Consider the following 24,078-nt stretch of genomic DNA (forward strand, 5'->3'; position numbering starts at 1 on the left):
GTGCTGTGGTCTATAATACTTTTAATGAAAAAAGCATTTCAACGCAAATTGAGTCCAGAAGGACGAAGTTCATGATGGGACTTTTACAAAAGTCACTTTCTTCATCTTTGCTGGGCATGGATGACTGAAATCACTATGTGAAATATATACAGTAAAGCCTATTTAGTGGCTGAGCTGATTTAATATGACATCCCTCAGTGAGACGGGCTGTGTTGGAGACCACTAACTGAGCTGCAAAGTCGTCATGCTCGTAATTTTCACTGCGTCTTTGCTGGTTTTAGAGCTCCTCAAAGTTATTAAACACGTAGAGATCATTCAGTAGCATGAGATTCTCCCTCCAAACATTCATTGCCTTCCATTAGCCATGCAACCCACCCTGGCATTAAGATGAGCTAAACACATGGGGGTAATAGGATTGCCCTGGCCGTCCATCTGTCAGGGGACAGAGCAGCAGCAAACCCCGGGGACGCAGCACCCTGGCCTGGATACACCTGCCTTAGTCTGCCCTTTCTTTGCTCTTTTCTCTGGAGATATTTATTCAGTAATAAAACATAACCTCTGTGAGAGTAAAACACATTCATTCAAGTGTGTAAATGCCATAGGGAGTAAGTAAAATGCAGGGAAATACTCGCTCTGTGGGAGTTTATAACCTTCTGGCTTTAAATATTATAAAATGCAGCTACTGTTGTGTTAATAGAGTACAGATGGAGATGCATGGCAGTAGCTGGTGAATGAATAGAGCGCGAGACAGGGTGGGGGAGGAACACTGAGGAGAGCGTTGGGGCCTGAGAGAGGAACGGAGAAAAAGATAAAAAGATGGATGTATAGTTTTGGTAGAGGGCATTAAATCAAGCCTAGAGGCTGTCCCTAAATCAGCGGGCTTTACTCTTGGTGTCATTCCAATTACATCAGGATGAGACTAATGCTCCATTGCTCCGAGACTTCAGACCAGCAGGATTGGATTTTCTGTTTCCCCCTGACTCTTCTATCCCCTCCCCCAGCCTTCCCCCTCTCTCTACCTCCCTTGATAATGAATTAATTGAAAAGAATGCATGTACAATGATTAGCTCAGGACGGAGCATTTTGGATGAACATTAATCAACTGAAATGATTTTGTTTGCTGCAGCACCGCTATTTCATCGAGGCTGACACACCTCCAGGGTATACAAATGCACACATGACCCATATGGATGTCTATATGAGCGGGGAACCTATCACAAAACGCACACGCACAGACACACTTGCAATTGTTTCTGCTTTATCCAATATAATAAGCGGTAAAGCACCATAAACTTTAGCCTGGAGGTGGAAAAGCTTGCACACACTGCAGGTTTAGATTTGTTTTGTGAATATACAGTCTGGTCTCGCTGAGAGGAAATGATGCCACTTAACAGAAAATCATTGCATTGTACCTCTCTGGTTGCTAGGAAACTGCAATTGAACTGGCATTGCAATGCAGCACAACAGCTGTCTACATAATTGGACAATTAAGATCTTAAAATGTCATTATTTTGGTCATATTCATCTCAATGAAGGTTCAAGCGCGTCCCAACACGTTTTCTACCAGTTGGGTTAATGGGCCGAACATGAGGAGTTCATGTTCCGAGTGAAGCTGGATTTCATTAGGGAAATGATCAGTGATGCATTAAGGGTGAGGATGCAGAAGCACAACAAAGCATGGTGTTCCTCCTTGTTGCTCTGGAAGCTTGGACACTGTGTGTGTTGCTAAGTACGCTATATTTATCCTACAGCACTTTCCTCTCTGTGGACAGATGAAAGACCGGCAAGTAGAAAGTAGGTTAAGCAGGTTAGTGAGGGACTACAAAGCCACCTCCCCATACATGACCAGGGATCCATGCACGGCTTATGTTCAGCACCGCGGACAGCTCTTCACACAGCAGACGCCGAGACAAACAGGAAATAGGTTAAAGGGTGAATTCACCCAAAAGTGCTACTCATATTAATATTTTATAACATGGAACGGCTCAGTTTATTTTGAACTAGTCCGAGTGAAAAATGTTATGATGACGGCATCTAGTGACCAATCCTAGTGCTGCTTCACAGACTGAGTGATTGAATACAATCATGAAAAAACTCCAATTTATAACTATAATATGTATTTAAATAAAACAAATTGAAATGTAATTTCTCAGAATATCTATCTATTTTTTGAATTATCTGGCAATATTATTTAACTCTTGGAGTTAATTAGTTGACCATTTTGCACCATTAGATTTTGGAAAGGGTGTTTTATTTATTATTTTATTTCAAAAGTTCAGTCTCAGCTCCTATTATAAGTCTATCATAAACTGTATAGCCCAAATACAGACCCTCAGACCCTTAAGGACAAAATGTCTCCATTGAAACCCATTCACCTATTTTTGATCACACTGCATTACAGCATAAGACTCTTCTATTATATCAGGCTTTCAGTGTAGAGCCCTGGCTGTAAGATTGTAGTTTTTACATTTAAAGTTCAGATAGTAAATTAATAGAATAAGGAATTTATTATCAGGACTTATGTTGGTTAAAATGACTCTGGAGAAGTGGAAAATTATATGAATATACATAATTTTATGGCAATTTTAGACTTTTAAGTGAGACACAAAGTCATTTTTTAACATGTTTAATTGAACACAATTAATATCTGAACCAAATTTTAAGGTAATCCTTTCAGTGTTTGTTGAAATATTTCAGTCGGGAACATTTTATTGACAAAATAACCAGTTTATCAAGAATATTATCAGGAGATTATTAATTGTTAGTTGCCTTGCATTCAGTGTGTAAGAAAAGCAGCAAAACTATTTGGTTTTCCAATACAATTTCATTAAAAAAAACGTAGCCACCGAACAGCTAATCTACAGTAACACCATCCTGTCCTTTACCATCCATAGAATCTAGCTACCTAAATAAGATAAGGTCCATTCATCAAGGGTGGATGTTGGTAATCAGGTTAACAGCAGTGTGGAAAAAGCCTAACCCACATCTGAACCATTCCCTCCCTTTTTCTGCGTGCAGCCTGCCAGAGACCGTTCAGTCATGTTCCAACCAGCCCCATGTGACAACCGAACATGTTCTCTGTGCACCTCGGCTCAAGACCCCCACGCACACACTTAAACACACACAAAAAACCCATACAGCTTTATTACAATAGTCCTCACACGCACTCCGTCAACAACAAAGACAAACACATGCAAGCGTGTCACACTTAGAGGCTGTAATCTCCAGGAAAATCCCATTTGGCAGAGCAGCTGCCAGCGTGGATCACAGATAGACTGTAGTTGTGGTGCCCACAGGGTGGCAAGCTGTCCATCCACGCTATTCAACTAGACACACACAAACACACACACATTTGAAGACGAGCTTAAGGTGGGATCAAGCCCCACCACTGTGACGATAAATTCATGCCACTTGTTTTTAATAGAAACATGTCGATTGGCTCACACAGCCAATTTGTCATTTGAACAGGGCTTAATTTTTATTGCTCAATGTATTGATCCTCCATGAGGGCTCTCTGTTGCAAAGCAGCCTCGGGGTCTCGCCATTTCTCCGATAGTGGAGTGTGAGGAGACGGGCTGGCAAAAGTGGTCTGTCCATCTGTCTGTTTATCATGCTGGCTGTCTGTCAGAAACACTTTGTGAAATGGTACACAGGTATTAAGAAACATTGAAAAAATATAAATTATACAATCTTAATATCTAATGGGATATCTCATTTACATATATATGAAGTTTACAAATGTGTAGTATGAAGTAAATCCATCTATCTATGCTTTCTATATATTATGCATTGCACAGTTTTATAACATGAGCAAGCTTCCTTCAGCATTAATAGAGCTGATCTTAGAGCACCACCCTCTGGCAAAAGGATATATTACATGTTTAAACCTGGGTGATATCAACATACTGCATGAAACACATAACCTGTACTATTTGTCAGTGAAACTTACAGTGCTATGCACACACACAAACACACTCAACTGCAGCTTCATTCAGCACACACTATAATGGGTTAGTCTTTGTTTGGATTAGCTCAAAATTAGATTTAAGGATTAGGCATGCATCAGTTAGAGCATACTCCAGGGAATAAATTAATCAAATCAAATGCAAAGTATAGAGCTGCAACAATGCTGGACTTTAGAGGCAGATACCAGTAAGGATACGGAAGAGTAGAAGAGCTGATAACAACCCACTGTAGTGTATGATATGCATGGAACTATTCACAGCAGACATTTTGATTTGACATAGAAAGAAACTAATATTTTACTTATCTGTTGCTCATTCTAATCGCTGGAGACTATTTTTTAAAATCATTTTGTGATCTTGTTTGTGTCTGAATTACTTCTCCTAGGGGCCTCTTAGGAGCCATAAAGAGATGAAAAAATAAATGAATTACCGGCTTGTATAAGATAAATGAGGTTTAATTCATATAATCATTTTAGCAATATTTAGGAATTAGGATAAACGGAGATCTCATCACTGCACACCCCTGCTCTCATTCATGTCGTAAAGAGAAGAACATAAGATGAGTCACACTTTCATGAAACAAATCTAAGTAATATGATCCCTAGAAGACATTATCTAAAAGAGATACCAGGGCCTCTGCAGCTCTCAGTAATGTTATCAAATACACCTGTGCTGGAGCAGTTACAAGGCAAATAACTGCTACGTCATGAGTTTTATTCCGACCTTGGGACCTTTGTTGCATGGTGTAGACCTTTTTTTAGCAGAGCGCTGGACAAATAAAACATTCTGTCCTTTATCTTCTATAAATGGCTGAAAAGTGACGGTGAACTGGCAGTAAATTGTGGCACTTCTTCTCAAAAGATGGTGATGTAGTTGACAGTGCATAGTACATTGTGCATATTCTGTTAAATATTCGGTAACAGCTTTTTTTAAACAAGTTATGTTAAAAAAAGATGCCTTCTGAGAACCTTTGCATAGTTATATCGCTGCATAATCACCAAGAAAAGGTGTATTTTTATTCTAACTGAAATATTAATTCTTATCAGCTGCCACATTTGTAGTCAGCAAATTTTTCCACTCTGAAGTCAGTATTGGCTGTAAAAATCGCAAATCGTTCAGGCCCTAGTACTGAGACAGGATTTTAACATATGATCACTTAACTAATAGGTTTGCAAGTATTTTATGAGATTTGGAAAGAAGCTATGAAAAATTACCAAAAAGCAGTTAAAGAAGCAAAAACATAATTCTTTTCAAATCTAATTTTAATCAGTCATTCCAACCCCAAGGTTTTATTTAAGGTTATTAATTCACTGATCATATTGATCCATCACAAGAGACATGTGGGAGGTTTTTAACCTTTTTTTATAACAAAGTCACTGATATCAGGAAACAAGTCTCACCTTCTGACTGTACTCTTTTAGCAGATAATAAAAATAATAATTATTTTAACAGTTTAATGTTTTTTACCAGTTCTTTCCATTTTAAATTATCTTCTACTCCTTAATACATACTCCTTCTTTAGACACTTTATCTTTGTTTTTGTTTTATTGTTTTTTATATTTTATTGCTTGAAGTATGCCTAGGTTGTTGTTTTTATTTGAATGTGTTGTTATTGTCTCTGTGTGTAATGCTGCTGCTACACTGTAATTTCCCAGCTTGGGATAAATAAAGTATATCTATATATATATATATATAAGTCTATCTATCTATCTATCTATCTGTCTGTCTATCTATTCTTTCTAGGTCTTCCTCTTACGACAAGATAATCTGGTGGTGTCCGTCTCCTCTTCAGATGTGGATGGCTGTTGACTCTTGATGAGCTCACTCGCCCTTTGACAGGTCTTATTTTTCCATTCACCCACCCTCCTCATCAAGTTAAACCTGATGGGGTTGACGGTTTAGTTACAACAACTCGACAAGCTATGCAAGGCAAGGATGCTTAGTTCCTTGAGGGGTTATCCACCCGCATACCCTAAATGCAAATATAATGTCATGTAAATCCATAGTCCTGTGTAAACGTCCAGCTGAGGGTAATTTAAGGTTTAGCAGCTTGAGTTATTGAGATATCTTCCAAAGTTGCGATCTTTTCAGTCGAAAATTCACTTATTGTGATTCTATCCCTCTTCTGTGGATCACACTGTCTGTTAAAGCACAAAGACGTCTAACACAGGCTGCAGATGCCTAATATTGTCACGTTCTGGCTTTTTCATGCTTTTATTTTTATATTGTTACATTTCCTGTTTTAGTTCCGCCTGGTACCTACCTTCCTGTCTCACAACTGTCACAGTTCCTGCCTCTTGTGTTGCCCACACCTGCTCTAATTATCCCCAGCCCCTGTTCTTCCTTGCGTGTCAACCTGTGTATATATAGTCATGTGTTTCCCTTTGTTCTCTGCCAGATTGTGTTTGTTACCCTCATGTGAACAGCTCTCTAGTGTCCCTCATGTTTTTGTCTTCCTGGTTCGAAACTTGGCTCGCTCTCTTGGTTTTGTTGGATTTTTGCCTTTTGCTTTTGGACTGCCTTTTTGTACATAAACTTCACTAAAGGACTCTCTTCTGGTCACACATAATTGTTTATGAACTTTGACCCCTATAACATACTTTGAAATTGCCTTGGGAAGAAATCGCTTTGCTGGCAAAATGGACAGCAGGAACAATTACAAAAACCCTTGGGAATCCTTGTTGCATGTTATTCCACTTCTCTCTCCCCCCTTCATTTCCTGTTAGCTCTCCACTGTTGACTCACTAATAAAAGCACAAAATGCCTCAAAACAAATAAATAATTCACATGCACAGATAATAAATAAATGAAGAAAAATGAGGCTCAAATTTAATTTAAAACAGCTCATAAAACACATAACTACCAGACATATACAACGATACTGAGATAAACAAATATCAGTTGTAATGCAGTATCTGCTCTCTGGTTATTGGTTGGAAAAAATAAACTGTTCTTGTCTGAACAAGGCTCAGCTCACATTTCAGTCAATGCAGGAACAGGAAGTGTTGTTTTCCTGATTCCAAAGGCAACCTTTAGTCATTCTATCATACATGAGATCACAAGAGTAGGGTTTTATTTCTATATGTAGAAACAAGCTCATGTTTGTGCATGTGTCCTGAGTGAGCATTGTGGATGTGCTCTCCCTGCATGTGATGTGACAGCATCAATATGGGATCCATATTTTGTCCACCCCTGGCCTACGACACCAAGCAGAACTAATTACTCTGGCAACGCAGAGACCACAACCTGCCAGCTGAGGGCCTGCAGGAGAGCTCTGAGCTCGACACTGTGTGGGAGGTGGAGATGCAGGAGCAGCCCCCTTGATTCAAGTATTCACGACAGATGCATGAGGTCATAGGCGTGGGCACGCAGGCGAGCAGATAGACACATATACGTTTCCGAGGGGAGTGGTGCGACGGAGGCGCCCATCTCCTCAGACAGACGAGTCAGTGAAGCAGCCAGAAGAACGAGGAGGGGGACGGGCAGTCGGGCTGGGAGATGTGCTCTACAGACACGCTTCAGTGATCATAAAGTGAGCGAGCAGACAGAAGGGATGTTTCTACATGAAACAGCTATTTCCACCTTGCCAAGCTGCTCCCTCCTCCAACCACAGCACGCTGCTTCACATCGAGAGGTTTTTCATCAGACGGTCACGAATGAACCACTCATATGTCTATCTGTTGCTTATTTTTTCGATTATATCCCGATTTTAATGTAAAATAGAAACAAAAAGAAACTGGATCGTGATGTCACACACACATGCACAGACACACACAAACCTCCCAGTGAATGGTTTAAGTTTGGGGTAAACAGTAAACAGCCCCTGTGCCAGGACAGCTTGGCCTAGCTGCACACCGTCAATACTAATGACATCAGGATACAAAGTATCACTATGGAAACATGGAGGCTCTGGCCTTATCCCACACCCCTCTGTACTACCGGAAGGCTGGACAAAAAAAGCCCAACTGGGGGTGAGGAAAAAAAGCATAAGAAGGTAAGAAAAATGAAAAAGCCAAAGGAAGAAGGTAGTGAATGAGAGTCAGAAAGATGAAGAGGAGGGACACAGGGGTGAGCCAAAATGTTAGGGAGAGAAAGAGAGTGTGTGGGTGGGTTGTGGGGTTCAGAGCCATTGGTTGGTCGAAGCTGGTTAGGAGCCAGAGCCGAGTGCTTGGTATGAAAACAGGCAGAGCAGTGTGCCGCAGCCAAGCCTGAGATTCAACTCTGCCGGAAAAGAGCTTCTTTTCCCCCCAAATCTGCACTCTCATCTTCTCCCCTCCCCCTGCATCCATCACCCCATCCATCACCCTCTCTATTCCACTGCCTGACCGCCTCTCTTAGACTCAGCAACACTTTCAAACAGGCCAGATGGGCTCAATGAAATACACCCAACTGTCTGCATCTCCGTAATGCCGCCGCTCTCCTGAGCTGCTTTATTTCCGAGTGCAGTTTTTGCCAAAGTGTGTACTACACAGTGTAGCTGAGAGCGAAACTGCTATGAGGCAATGTGTAGGTCATTACAAACCATATAAAAAACCTTAATGCCTCTCAGGACAGATTGCTCAGGTCGTGTGGGGTCGCGACCCCCAGAAAACATTTACTGTAAGCCATTTCAGAGCGTTAAATTGGCTGCTGGTGGGAAAGCTAATTTAGGCTCAGTATTGTACTTTGTCACACAACAGGCCTCCAAACACATTTTATGCTAGGTGGGTCACAGAGCCATTTGGTCAGATCAATGGGAGCTAATCACTGAGAGCCAAGGTTGAGAACAAACTGAACAAAGCTCATTTTATATAACAGAATGGGAACAAAGTCTACTTATCGACTCATTTTAAAGTGAAATGAGACTGTGATGTAACACTATAAGGTCGTTTATTTAAAGGTTAATGCCACGTTATTGTACTGAGGCACCATATTTTATCATCTTTCTCTAACAAATCCCATTAAAGTGCACATAATCTGGCACTCTAAATTATTTTTTACCTTTATGTGTGAATGTTAATGGATGTTTAATGTTGATGGATAGTTACTCTGGATAATATTTCAGATAAATTGCTTTTCTGTATTGGTGTAAATGACCTGTAACTTGTACAAAATGTGCCCAGACTAAGATCTTCACACCTAAATGTTTGATTCCATCTCATTGGTGACTTAAAGTGACAAAAATCTGCACATATTTTTTTCCAGTCCTTGGCCTCTGACAGAAATTAGCCTGGGAGTCTCCGTCTCTCGAGCCTGCCTGTGAATATGTCGAGCAAATGAGATAACAAGTGCTGATCCCACAGAGTCTCATTCAGTCACGTCTGCGTAATCCCACTGGAGGAGAGGGAGATGTGGATCTAGAGTACGGTAACGGTGTCAGTGGTGGGATTTAAAACCTGGTTCAGTTCCAGTGAGACAAAGATGGTCAACAGGGCTCTTTGCCAAATCAATTTATGTGAGTAGCTGTCAGCTGCTATCTTAAAAGTTCTCTGTTTACATTCAGCCTGTTGTTATACTCTAACGGCTCGTAATGAAAATCAGCGAGCCACACATCATCTCAGCTTGATGTTTTTTTATAATCATCTTGTAAAATGAATGTGTGAATTGTGTACTAATTTGCCCAATGAAGCTTAGAAGCCTGGGCCTGAATTCTAAACTATAAAGAGCACACGCTCAATGAAAATATTAACATAATAGCTTCTTGAGCATGAAAAAAATCAGACGGTGAAGTGAAACAGGTGAAGTGAAGATAACTCAAACATTACTCTAATTGATGACAACTCTGCTTGTTACCGTAAATGAGTGCAATAAATCCCTTGTGGGTAAAACGCCAATAAAGGTTCTACAGCCAAGTCAGAGTCATTAGGTTCTGTAAATGCAGCATGGCAACTAGGGTTGCAAAGGGGTGGAAAATTTACGGTAAGTTTATGAAAACTTTCCATGGGAAGTTAAGTTGAAAAATTTGTAAAATTCCAAATCTGAAACATTTCATGTGAATTAATGGGAATTTATGGGAAATAACTGGAAATTGGGGGGAATTTAAATTAACTGTATCATATCTAAGTTGTGTCTGAAAACAAAATGATTCCAACTTTAAGGGAAACCGTGTGTATAAATAAAAGTATTATATAGTCTTATATAATCCTTTCTTAATATTGATTCCTATAGCTTAAATTATGGGACTGTGATTAACTCTGGAAACTGAAGCCACTTGGCTGACTTTAACATTGAGATGTCATTGGGAAGATATGTCACGGGTATTAACAGTAAACAGAAAAAATATGCTTACAGTACACAGAGTCTGTTATGAATGTGTGGAGACTGGCCACCCTAATAACAACACGTTCAAAATGATAATGCCAACATGATGCTTTTATCAGCTTTAATGTTAACTATGCTTAGTTTAGCATGACAACATTTACTGACTGACACTGAACACAAAATACAGCTAAAGATGATTAGAATGCATTTAGATTTATAGGTATTTGGGCATAAACAGTTGTACTGGATACAATGAATTCTAATGTGATGATGGGTGGCATAGAGGGAGTCAGGAGACCATTCAATATGACAGTCCATCTAATAAGTTTTGAAACATTTTAGTGCCAGGGATTATAAAATGAGAAAATAGAAGATATGGACAAATTAGCAGTAATTTTATGCTTGAACTCCACAGGAAGTGGTTAGATTTTGTCTAATTTGTGTAATGTGTGATGGGGATACAGCTGCATGACTTCAGATATGAAACACTGGCGCTGTTTCCTGAATCTTACAGGTGGTTTACAGAGTTAAATTGGCCTCATTGATGACTAATACGGTTCACAGAACTCTGCTCGCTTCCCCTCCTGCATAACAATACCAGCTATAAATAAGGTGAGGCTGGCAGTGTGAATCGGTATAAATGTGCTTTGTGTAGATGCAGTTTATCACAATTTGTGACTAGATGAGAAGTCAAAAACCAGAGATACACAAAAATATAAAAAGAACGAGACAGAAGGAGACAGGGAGAGAATTGGTTTGCTGATTTATGACTCATCATGTGACATCATGTGCCATCCATCCATTCAGAGTTGTGTGTTATATACTGTGTGTGTGTGTGTGTGTGTGTGTGTGTGTGTGTGTGTGTGCAGGGGTGGGGGTTGAGGGGTGGCAGAGACAGACTGGTACTTCATGTAATGCTGCTGTCTGCAGCCTCATACAGCAGCATTACGCTACATTATTTATCCGGTGCCATGGCTTATGTGTACAACACCATTCAGACTGAACAGTAAAAGCCTTCACTACAGTATGGCTTGAGGAGGGATGTGGTATCTTTCTCGTCTCAAAAATGCCACTAGACTCCCTCCATGGTGCAACCAACACGTCATAAAACAGCTTTCTATCTATAGCCATCTGTGCTCCAGACTATGTTTTGGTTTGATCCCTGCTCCGTATCGACCGTATTACTCAGGTTATTCCGTGCAAATGGGGCTGTGATGACTCTGCAACAATGGACGGCTATTTTCAGAGGGATATTGAAAAACTATGCTGGGAAACTATAAAAGGGCACCTGAAGCGAGATCTAACTGGATCACAGCCATTGCCCCTCTGGGTTTGGTTGGGTTTCTACAGACAGCTGAGATAAACCACCAGCAAATCTGTTTCTTCACTCTCCTGAAAGCAGGTGACATTGTTATCTCTAACTTCGAGTCGCCATTCTTCCCTTCTTGGAGCATAATGACCTGGTTTTCTGCATTCATTTTTCATAAAATGTGATCTGCATCTTTGTCCCAAGTGTAGAAAAACAATGTTCTTGACCTAATACCACACAAGCAAGTATACTGTAGTATTCCATGTCCTTATTGAATATATCCATGAAACATTCATAGTGCTGGTGGAAAAAGTAAGTGAACCCTTGGGCTAAAGACTCAATCATGAGCTGAAAATCAGGAGTTGGCAAACCTGGCATCCAATCAATAAAAATATTTTAGTGATTTAGTGAGGTGTAGAGCTACTTTGACCTATAATAACACTCTATTCATAAGAAGCAGGTATAAACCATGCCCCGCTAAAAGAGATCTCCCAAGACCTACGATCAAGATTTGTTGAATTACATTAGCCTGGAAGAGGTATCAAAGTCATCTCAAAGACTTTCTTTAGGTATTCACCAGACCACAGTTAGACAAATTGTCCACAAATGGAGACGATGTAGTACTGTGGCTGCTCTCCCTAGAAGTGGGCGTCCAGCCAAGATGTCTCCAAAGGCAAACGCAGAATGTTCAGTGAGGCAAGAGATCAACACGTCCTCATACTGGAATGTAAAGGTCACAGTTTGTTTAGGTTAAGGCAACCAAACAACTTGCTTAGGTTCAGGAAAAGGTCATTGTTTGGGTTAGATTAAGCTTGTTGGGTAACTTCAGTTACATAAGTAAGTTAACCTACATTACAATGCATTCCCATTCAACTCATCAGACACCAACACTTTGTCACAGCTCTCTGCGTGTTATACAAACACTCACAGAACCCCTTTGCTTTGTGTTTGGACGTGCGTCACTTTCTGCATAGTACATGATAGGGATGGGAACAATTAATCAAATCAATTAATGGTCATTAAGAATTTGGTCGATAAAGTGGAAATTTTAATTGTTCTGTGTATTTTTTTATTTAAATTTTATCTATGACTGTGTATCAGTATCACTGAACTGAAATACGGCCGATCGTTCAGTTCTGCAGCCGTACTTGAATAAGTCAATGAGCTGATAATTAAGTTGGATAAAGCTACAGTTTGCAAACTGAATGTTGCAAGAACTATTATAAAACACACAGAGCATTAATTTGAGCAAAACTAGCTTACTGTATCAAACCTTGCTAGCATGAATCACGAAGTTTAATTTTATCCAAAACTTATTTTAACACAAAACACACTTAAATATGCAAGATTACTGTGAAAACTAACCTCATGCCTCTTCGGGGGATAAAACATAAAACACTGAACTCCTTGACGTTATCTTTACAGTTTATTCTCACTTGAGTTAGTTTGAAAATCAACAGGAAGTCTCTTTTTTCATCCTTTCAAGCGTCCGTTATCGAAACAGGCTTCTGCATAGTACTGTGTGCTTGTGTGTGTGTGTGTGTGTGTGTGTATATATATATAAATATATATAAGATAAAAGTCATCTTTTATTTTGCCCATGTATGCATGTTTTTATACATAGCGATTACGTTTTATACATTTCGTTTACATAATTGATACTCGGGTTGGCAGGTTTCTTACCAAACGTCCATCACTATTACATTACTCAAGTGTGTTACGTAAGTTACCTTACCTGTGTAAAATAACCCAGCGTTGACCTTTGGTTTCACACTGGACACTCACAGCGGCCTACTGACTCAGTATTTGTTTGACCCAACCCTCCCTACCGTGACTTTCTTGCTCTTTTACTGCATCACCTGATTTCCTCCTTTTTCTCCTATAATGAATGCTTTGGCCACTAGAGGTTGCCACCTAACAATAAACATAAATACGGATCATAATAAGCTGCTTCTGAAAACGACCTATGGGGTCTTTTGGGGAAGGTTGGTGTCTTCATCACATTATTAATTTAGAACCTGCACAGTAAAACCACAGTCTTCACTGATGGAGGGAAGTGTTAACATTCATTTTCACACCTAAAACAGTGTTGTGGGACTACTTCCTCAATGCCTCTTTCTCTCTTTAGCTTTTACACTGGTTTAGAAAAACTGCCATGCTGCTTTCTTCTGTATGAATGTTCTCCCAGTACTGATGATAATCTAAATATAGCTGCAATACACACATACATACTGCATCTGCCACTAGAGCTAAAAAAAATCATATTATTTTTATTCTGTTGCATTATTTCAAATATGTAAAGTTTCTCTAACACTTTGTTTTATTAACTCCAGCTCAATTTGTTCTTCATATCAACTGTATATCCTCTCCTCCGCTGCTGCGAAAACCTCATTAAAGTTTCATCCAAGCGAGTCTATTCTTCGAAATCCACACAACTTAAAAGGGCTCCGATACAAACAAGCTTCTTATCCATGTGTGTCACCTGGGTATGCTGAGTACTTAATCGTTTAGGCTTCATATGAGAAGCAAATAGAAGAATAGAGATTAACGCAGAAGCAAAGACACTCCTAGAACCTCTTTACTAATGAGTCGGTTCACCACACCTAACAATACATAAGAATATTCTATCAGTTGCTGTATATTTCATTGCTGCATGGCAAATAATACAAGATGCACTTCAGGATTTAATGTTTTATTGCGGCAGTGCGAACCGGTCTCACTCAACCCATCAGGACCCTTTATAAAAACCACAGAGACAGATGGGTGGAGAGGGAGCGGTAGAGAAAGAGGAAGCCCATCCTGATGTTCTATATATACCCCAATCCCAATAGCAGTGTCTGTCTCTGTGCTGCAGCCTGCCAGCCGGAGCAAAGGCCCAGCAGTCCGGCTCGATAAGGAGCCTCTTTGTCTGGCTCTATAGCTCCCAACAGGAGCAGAGTCGATGTCGTATAACACAAGGGGCTCCAGCACCGTGCCTCACCGTCAACTTACTGGCCACAGGTGAAACATTTATGCTGGCTCTACATATTGGGATAGAGAAAGGAGAGAATGGGACTTGCGTCACTGTGTTTGCTGTAATGATACGCTGCCTCCTGCGAGGCTGGAGGAGTGAGGGGAGTCTCGGTGATACTGTAATTGCTCGCTCCTTTCCTTGTTTTCTTATAGACGCACTGTGGAGACCTAGCAGGGAGTGTTTGTGGTAAAGTGAGACTGCGGATGAGTGCTGTGTGAGAAAGAGGCTGGTATGTTGAGGTGTTTTCTTCTCGCTGTGGAAGAGAACGTCATGTTCATACCAGTTCCCATGGATCCACCTTGATGGCACGTTTTCATCTCACGAAATATACACGTTGCTCCTAATCGCCATTTTCCAAAGCATGCATCAGCTTTTATGTTGATTTCCCTTTCTTTTAGACAGACATGTGTTTCCCTTTATTTCATTGTAGAATTAAAAAGTTGTACAATAGTTGTACAACTCATACTTAATCAGTGGACATTTGTGTTGAAACTTGCATGCAGTTGTACTTTGTTTGACCTAAACCCAGTGGTGGAATGTAACTAAGTAAGTTTACTCAAGAACTGTAGTTAGGTACAATTTTAAGGTACTTGTACTTTACTTGAGTATTTTTATGTAACTTTATACTTTAATTCACTACATTTTGAGGCAACTCCACTACATTTAGTTGACAGCAATACTTTTCAGGTCAAGATTTAACATTAAAAACATGATCAATTTAAAGTGATTAAGATCATTTTTATTAAACGTCATCACAGCATATTGTGAAAACTAAAATGCTGCTTACATAAATGCATCAATAATAATACTCCAATAACATATTTAGAAAAAATAAAAACAATCTGAGTGGAGCCATTCTGCACAACAAGTACTTTTACTTTTGATAGACAGTCATTTTTTTAATGCAGTCAATTTACTTGTAGTGGAGTAATTTCACAGTGTGGTATTAGTATTTTTACTTCAGTAAGGATCTGAATACTTTTCCACCAATGCCTAAACCATACCAAACCCTACTTAAATTCAAGGAAAAATGTCAATTTTAAACCTATTGTCTAAACATAACCATTTCTAACATTACACCAAACCATCTAGGATATGACTAAGTATGAGAGTTTCTCTCCCTTTGCTCCAGTGAGGAGCGGACAATCCCCGTGTCACTGCTAACTCCCCCTGTTAGCCTCAGGAGGGAACACACTGTGCTGCAGACCATGTATTACAAATGTCTGATGCAATACACATGTAGTCGCCAACCGCTGCTTTTCACACACCAGTGAGGAGCTTCACCACCAGGGCATAACCAGTGCCAGGTCTCATCACGCCCCGACCAACAGAGTAGGGCTGGGCGATATGGACCAAAAGTCATATCCTGATATATTTAGGCTGAATATCGATATACGATATGTATCCCGAGATTTTTATTGCAAAGTGAGAGCAAATGTTCAGTCAAAGTCAAAGCCAAATATATGTCACAAGTAGTTTTATTAAAACCGTTTATTTATGTGAACATAAATACTGTATATATATATATCATATATTTATATGAGAAAAGAATAATGAACATTACAAAAGAACTAAATATGACAAACCCTAGTAAGGGCAGCATTTATATATAAAGAAAGAAAAAATGTTGAACTATATCGATAAATGGGATATGGTCTAATTCCATATCAAATTTAAAAATATATATAGATATATTTTTATATCGGTATATCGCCCATCCCTACAACAGAGGGAGTTACTATTGTATTGACTAGATCATGATGCCCACACGGGCCACATATTAGTAGAAAACAGCACTTAATGTGGACAGGATGTGTCCCATCTGGCTGATAAATGATCTGTTTAGTAAAGTCAATATCAGCACCGATACCAATCCAGTTTATTGGATTAATGCATCACTAGTGAAAACACGACCTACATGGTCATGTAACCCCTTCGTTCCTTGATACCTTGACCAGTGATTTGTGCAGCTTTAACAATACAAACACTCCTAATGCACAAGTTTTTTTTATTATTCTATGTATTTTAGTATTTTTCAGTTTCTGAGCATAAAAGATGCTTTTAGCTATACAGATCTGTTGCCTGGTGTGAAAGTGTTTATTTGCTGTAGTCCCTGTCTGCCCATTTGTCATACAGAGTAATACAGAAGGGTTTAGATGTTCCTTTCTTTTATAATGAAAATAGTTTACCAAAGTTGCCGGTGGGTAAAAATTCTACCTCAGTCCCCAGCAAGTATTTTGTATGCGTTTGGGTTATTTTCCCCATAAATAAATATCAAAATAACTTCAATCAATCATTTTCCAAAAACAGAAACAAATCTCTTATTCTTTCATTCAAAACTTTGAATGAATTAATCTTTTCTTTCAACTAAGCCACATGCTCTGCTGCAGAGGAGAACCTGAGGCAACTGTGCATTAAAAGGTGTCTTGCTCTGGGGCACTTCATCAGAGCAGATATTTGTTGTCATCATGTGCACGAGCCTGTGCCTGTGTATTCCACTTTAAAGAGGCACTTTACCAATCTTACACATCAACCTCAGTTTACTCAAGTTCTACTCTTCATTATTACAAAAGGTCGTATAACATCATCTGTAGCTCTGGAGGAGCTTTCTAAAGTGAGAGGAAATGATGCCCTGAGCTATGCTTCCATTCACATGTTTTTAGCCGAATTCTGAAGCATCGCATTCGACAAAATTTCCTCCATTGAGCAAAACATTTTTTACCTTAACCCTGAGGAAGTATTTGCCTAATTCAAAACAGAGTTGCACTAAATGGGACACGGAAACACCTTTGCCCAATAAATGTTGACTTAGTAAACGTTTAACTCATATGACTAATCAGCTGTTTCTGCTTTCAGCGTCTTCACAGATAATATATTCATTTCATCTCCGGATGAAATCTCCTATAACCCTGAGTGAAAAAAAAGTGAATTCATTCAGCTGGTCATGGAGCTGATCCCAGCTGATATTGGGCGAGAGGCGAGGTAAACTCAGGACAGGTCACCAGACTATCGCAGGGCTGATACATAGAGACAGACAATCAGGCTCTCATTCACTCCTACGGGCAATTTAGAGTCACCAATTAAACCTAAGTGCATGGTTTTGGACTGTGGGATGAAGCTGGAGTACCCGGTGAGAACATGCAAACTCCATACAGAAGAGCTGCAGGCCGGAGTCAAACCAGGGACCCTCTTGCTGTGAAGGAAGAGTGCTAACCACTACACCACCGTGCAGCTCCTCAAAAAAGTTAAGATGCTTTGAAAAATGCAATAAAAACAGAATGTGATTGAATGCAATAAAATCATCACGGAACCTCTTTGACTCACGTCTTTTTTTAGACGTTTTTACGTAACTTTGTCACTTCTGATCAGTCACGTCATCCTCGTCAATACTTCACTTTCAGCTTTCAGCTTCAGCAAACCTAGGTCAGTGGTTTTGTAGCCTAAATTCACAGAAACTGCAGCCTCTTTACAATCACAAACCGTACGTGTATGTATAATGACATGTGCTCCGCTATAATGAGTCTATTTTGACAAACGTTCATATGTGTAGTTATGGGTGGTAGTGACAACCAATCTATTCTGTCGTTTAGGTTGGAGACCTCGTTGATAACTTACCTCACTTCCAGCATTTATGTGCATTTATTTTACTGTTTTATATATATTTATATACATTATAACAGCAACTGTCTTTCATAACGCCTAACCAGGAGGGTTTTTTTCCCTAAACCTAGATCAGTGGTTTTGTAGCCTAAATTCAATTGAACTGCAGCCTTGTTTTTGATCAACAGCGTACCATACGTGTATGTATAATGACGTGTTTTAATGTTCCAACAAACGATCATATGGGTGGTATTGACAAACAAACTATTGTGTTGTTTAGGTTGGATATCTTGTTGGAAACTTTTCTTTTTCTAAATATATACACTAGTCCTGAACATGATGTATTCTGTTTTTATTTATGTTTGACACAGCATCCACCATTATTGGAATTGGTGTTGTAGCTAACATGAAAAAACAATTAAAACTTTTAAAAATCTAATTTCCTGAAGATCTCTTATTCTATCATACATGGGTTAGACTCCCAAGGTGGCTTGTTTTGTTTCTGATTACTGCTTACATGTGCCTTGGCCTATTTTCTTAGATAGAAACATAGCTTCATCATGTTTATTTTTATCAACATTAAAAAGTTTTGTGCTTAAACTTCCCTTGATGATTGAATGTAAACACAGCTGCTGTTGCGCCATGTCAGCTTGGGCAACTTTTAACAGACAGGTTCTATCAAAAGACCCTGCTGTGGTGCATTATGGGAAATGTAAGTCCCTGGGTTTTTTCTTTTAAGTCTGTCCTATACTAGGGACTGAAAGTAAGGATATCTCTTTTTAGGATATTCTCCTTTCTCAGCATGCTACCTTGCTTGACAGGATGCTAAAGAATAAAGAGAAAGACTTGAGGAACTACTGCTTCATCTCTTCTTTCTCTCTGGTTTTCCTTTTTAGCACCCTTTTGTTCCCCGTTCTCCCATCCTTCTACCCTCTGCAAAGAAAAGCTGACCAAACTAAAAAAACAGAGCAGTCATGTGTACGAGATGCCTTGTGTGTGTGTGTTTGTGTGTGTGTGTGTGTGTGTGTGTGTGTGTGTGTGTGTGTGTGTGTGTGTGTGTGTGTGTTTATATATGGGGTGTTTGTCCCTGGCGGCATGTAAGGACAGGAGGACTATGAGGAGTGTGTTCTGAGCTGTGAAGTGGGTGTCTGTCAGGATAACAACAACACATGTATGATAACGCTCAACACACATACACACACACACACACACACCAGCCAATGCTGTGTTCCTCACCCACAAACTCTTCAACTCAGTGTCATGCTTTGACAAAACGCCGACAGAAGTCCCCCTCAGGCGCTGCCATGACAAGCTCACTGCTCTTTTTATAAATAAAACAGCCGAGAGAAAATGCAAAATGCACAGAAACACATAAACACACACACACGCTACAAGACAATTGCCAGCTATAGCCCTTAATCACAAAGACTTTCACATCACATATCTAATGTTAACTATTCACAACACTATTCTGATTTCTTCTGTCACACTGAAACAAATAATGTATCAGAGAGTTGCCCTCAGACACAACAGGAACAGGAAGGAGGCAGATGTGAAAGCTGATGCAGGACTGGCTGTTGATTGATGGCAGCGTGAGATGTGGCGAGGTGTCAGTTGGGGACGCACATTTTTTTCCCTGACTCAAACACAAGGCAGCAGAAGGGAGACACACACAAACACACACCCATCAGAAACCTTTAAGACTTAATCCATCACACCAGAAGTGACAGATTGATGTGAAACGGGAGAAAAGAGAACACCGGGGGACAAAAGAGCACAAGAAAATACATAAAAACCCACAGTGAGACTTACACAGGGGCCCCAAACACACACACACACACGTTTATAAAAGACACAGGCCGTCAAAAGCTGGCTGTGTCTCCCTCTGAGACTGGACCCAGGTGAATCCGAGTGATGCTGGCACACTGTTCCCCACAATGGCCCAGATAAACAAAGACAACACACACACTCACACACACACACAATATGGTCCAGTACGAGGCTTATATAATGTATTTTCCTCCAACATGGTAACTGCACACTCATCTTCCCTGGGGTGAATTCGGCTCAGCTGGGCCGGACATGAATGCTGGGAGATGTTGAAGAGAGGGAGGGTGGGGGCCTTGAGAGCAAAAACAAGGACTAGAGCGGTGCACCGACAAGCCTCCTCAAGACCAGGAGGTCTAATGGAAGGCAAAGCATGGTAACAAGGTCACGGCAGGAAGTGCAAACACAAGTGTAAACAAACCCTGAGGCAGTGCCCTCTATGCAACGCAAACACACGTGTGTGCACAGATTGATTTATTTTTCTTATTTTTTCAACTCATACACAAGCAAGAATAGCGTGCCAACGAGATGACCGCTGTCATTTTTACACATCACATTTCCAAGGTCATCTGCTGTGTCATCACAACCCGCCGGCCTTTGAATCTCTCACTCGCTCTCTGACTACAACTGTTTCATATTTCTCCACACAGAGAGCAATGCACAATCATGTATCATATTACTGTGGCTGAGCATTGCAGCTGCATGTTTACCAATCTATCACTTCCTCTATTATACCACTCCCTTATCTCGGGCATGAAAGTCAAAGAGAGATCCAAAGGAGTGGGAGTAGGAGCTGCCGTTAATGGATTCAATCAGAGCTCTACAATTCATATGGAGAAGAATTTTTTTGTCTATATATATGTGTAAAAAGTGCATTTATTCTTTAATCATAACATTTCAAGAAATCATAAGCAGCTGTTGAAACGAGGCCAAGGGTGCATTCACATGATCCTCATGGTCCCAAGTCTTTCTTAGAACTGTGGTGTGTTCATGGCCTGCATGTAGTCATGTGAAAACAGCATGGATACTACAAAACAGGTGATGTATTGTATTGCTCAGAGTGTTTAAACAACACATAGCTGTTTCTAGTATTTTGTATGACAACAAAGCAAAGAAAACAGATCAGCAGATTCAGCCGAGCCATGAAATATGATAAGGATTTCATTTTCCCTATTATTCCAACACCACATGAATGCATCTTCACCCTTCCACCAGGTTTCATGAAAATCCGTAATCATGCTGACAGATAAACCAAATTAACAACATAACCTGCTTGGAGGAGGTAATAATAATGCTTGAGTATTATTTCTTAGTTTCTTTTGTTCAGACAAGGTAAGTAGGAGATGTTTTACCTGACATGTTTCGACTGACAACTTCAGTCTTCTTCAGGAGTCCTTGTCTGAACAAAATAAACTAAGAAATAATATTCAAAAGCAGACAAAATGAAATTGCTGGAAATAATAATGCTTGAGCATCAAAGTCCTCAACCTTGGAACTATACTTCCACTAAAAAAGTGTTTTCCCGAACTTTCAACCACATCTCACATTCTTCCTCGCTCGACAAAGTTTGCTTAGTTGATATGAACATAATACTTTAAGATAGAAGCTACCTTAAAGCTATACTATGCAGGAATTGTCATTTTCTGTTGTAAACACAAAGTTAAAAACTTTGTCCCTCCCCCGGCTCAACAAAAGAAAAAAAGCAAACCCCAGATCCACTCTCAGTTTGAAACAAGCTTTGTCTACTTTGCATTTTGCCTCGCTTTATTTGCATTTTTTCACTGACCGCTATTTTTGTAACTTCCTGCCCAAAGAGTGATGCACAGAATCGTCCTGAACGCAGCAGAATGAGAAGAAAAAAGCAAATCCAGGCAGAGAGCAGGGACACTGCAGATACAGACTCATCACTAAACACTTCTAGTGGGTCATAAGTGATGATAGAGAAGAATAATGTTTGTATGAATCTATACATTTTTTTTCTATAGGGAAATACAGCATTGTATTTCTTTGTTTTTGTTTTGATGATTACACCATATCATTATTACAATCTGTCGAAAGTAACTATAAGACAAATGCTAAAGTTTCTTTAATCTATTTCATTTAAATTACACACAAATAATTATTTTGAATCCATTGTCAATTTTTTACAGCTTGTTGGCTAAATTTTAAAATGTGTTAACCTCTGACTAGTTTGCCTTTACTTTCAGAAGTCTAATGTCTTCTGCACTCTTGAGGAACCCCAAAATGTTCTTATATTTGTAGATACACAGAATTAACTAATGTTTTAAGAAAAAAAACTTTGAGTGGCTTTAAGAATTACGTTTTGTGTTAAGCTAATTGTGTTCATTGTATTCAATATTTTGTCGATAAATACACCTTATAAGGTAAAATTATCCTACAACTTGAGAGTAAATGAATCATATTTTAAAGGGCTAATGTGAGTGTGTGACCGAGTGCATAAATGCCTTCCAAGTTTCCCTCCTGTTAACTGAATGTATAGCCTATATAGGTCATGTCTATAGGCTGTGAAGGACCCTTGCTATGACCACCACATACTTTACTGTACACTGATCCACACTATCTTCCTTCCTGTGCCAGAGGGCTGAGGGCAAAGCGCTCCACAGGAAGGAGGGCAACCATGCAAAGCTAAATAATGCAGTGGCTCAGTCTCCACATTATGACCTAGTAAATGGCTGGTTATACAAACACTCAGACCCTCTTGGGCTGCCCAGTCTGACAGCACAATCAGAAGGATGAATGGACCGGCCCTTAGGAACTCATTTATTGTTATCACGGCTGGAGTCAATCCACTCAATTCAACATTTCCACACATCTTCAGGACGAAATTGACGTAAAGATTGAGAGTATGACATGGTAAAGGTTTGGTGTTTGGCGAAGTGAGTGAATCTCAGCCTGACACTGTCTTAAAAAAGCCCTATCGCCACCCATGTTGCCTAATTGGTTATCCAAGCAAAGTGTAAAAGGGTGAAATTAATGATATTAAGGGGCAATTAAAGATACTTGTCATGCAACTCCATAGACTGAGTGTCTCTTGGCATGCTGTAGGCCTGTGTGTTGACAGCTCTCAGGAAAGCAGAATGAGTGAAAACAAGGAGTGCTACTCTTTGCAGCAGACAGACACACAGTCAATCACACACATAAAAACCCCTCTCAGTCGTGTGAACCTTTCTTTTCCCATATTTGAGAATGGCTCCAACAACTTCCAGCACTGTGACACATCTGCAGTGGTTAGTATGCCCACAACTGGCCAATCTAACTTCTGACATCACACATGTAGCTACAGCGTATGTGTCAGGGACAGAGTAGCAGCCTAAACATTCATGTCACACGCTCAAAGTAAGCAACTCACAGCCCGTGACAGCCCCCTCGGCGTCCCACCCTACCTTCGGTGTGGCAAGTGGAGGACAGGATGGTGCTCGGAGGGCGGAAGAGGTACGGGAGGTAACGGGAAAAACATTTCATCTTCTTCTCCGATGCTTGCCGACGGGTGAAGAGCGTTGCGTTGCGGGCTCCACATCCGCACTGCCGCCGCGACAGCAAGCCAAAGAGGAACCAGGGGGGTGCGGGAGGGGAAAGAGGCTCTCTGTCCGCGGCGCAGGGGGCTATGACAGCATCACTTTTCGCAGGCAGACAGCGCAGCCAGGCAGGCAGCAGAGGCTCCGGAGAAACTGCGCGCCGCCCGGGGAGCAAAACAGCGCACAATGTCAGCGCACCTCCGCTTCCGTGTCGGTAGTTGACTCCGTGAATGTTTGAGTGAGAGCAGGACAGGGGGTCGTCTCTGTCCTCTCAGATGGGAGGTCAATGTATGTGTGGTCTGCCGGTGTAAACACCCCCACCCCATCCTGTTTATTTACCAGCCTATACTGGAGTAAAAAGAGCAATTATAGATATCGAGATGTTGATTATGTTCTTGTTTCCCCTGTTCCCATGTGAATCTAGCAGGCTACTTATTAATAAAATCTATAAAAACATATACCTATGATTTACACATTTCCTGGTGCCACTATGATTTTCCGTGTTTTATCCCATCACTAGTGTTATATCTCCATCCTAAACGGTTCCAAAATCAGGCCTACATTTGTACAGTGTGTGATAAACATAGG

The 24,078-nt window shown here is 40.2% G+C and overlaps 1 protein-coding gene across 1 annotated transcript in view; it reads right to left on the minus strand.

Annotated features, from left to right (window-relative positions):
- ppp2r2ba (protein phosphatase 2, regulatory subunit B, beta a) overlaps window positions 1-23,542 on the minus strand; it is a 54,307-nt gene extending 30,765 nt beyond the window's left edge. The window contains exon 1 of the mRNA XM_059346133.1: window positions 23,359-23,542. Coding sequence (XP_059202116.1) covers window positions 23,359-23,437 — 79 coding nt within the window. The 5' untranslated portion in view covers window positions 23,438-23,542. The remainder of the gene's footprint in view (window positions 1-23,358) is intronic.
- Window positions 23,543-24,078: the final 536 nt, after the last annotated feature.

The sequence above is a fragment of the Centropristis striata genome, chromosome 12 (assembly GCF_030273125.1).
Source record: "Centropristis striata isolate RG_2023a ecotype Rhode Island chromosome 12, C.striata_1.0, whole genome shotgun sequence".
Taxonomy (NCBI): Eukaryota; Metazoa; Chordata; class Actinopteri; order Perciformes; family Serranidae; genus Centropristis; species Centropristis striata.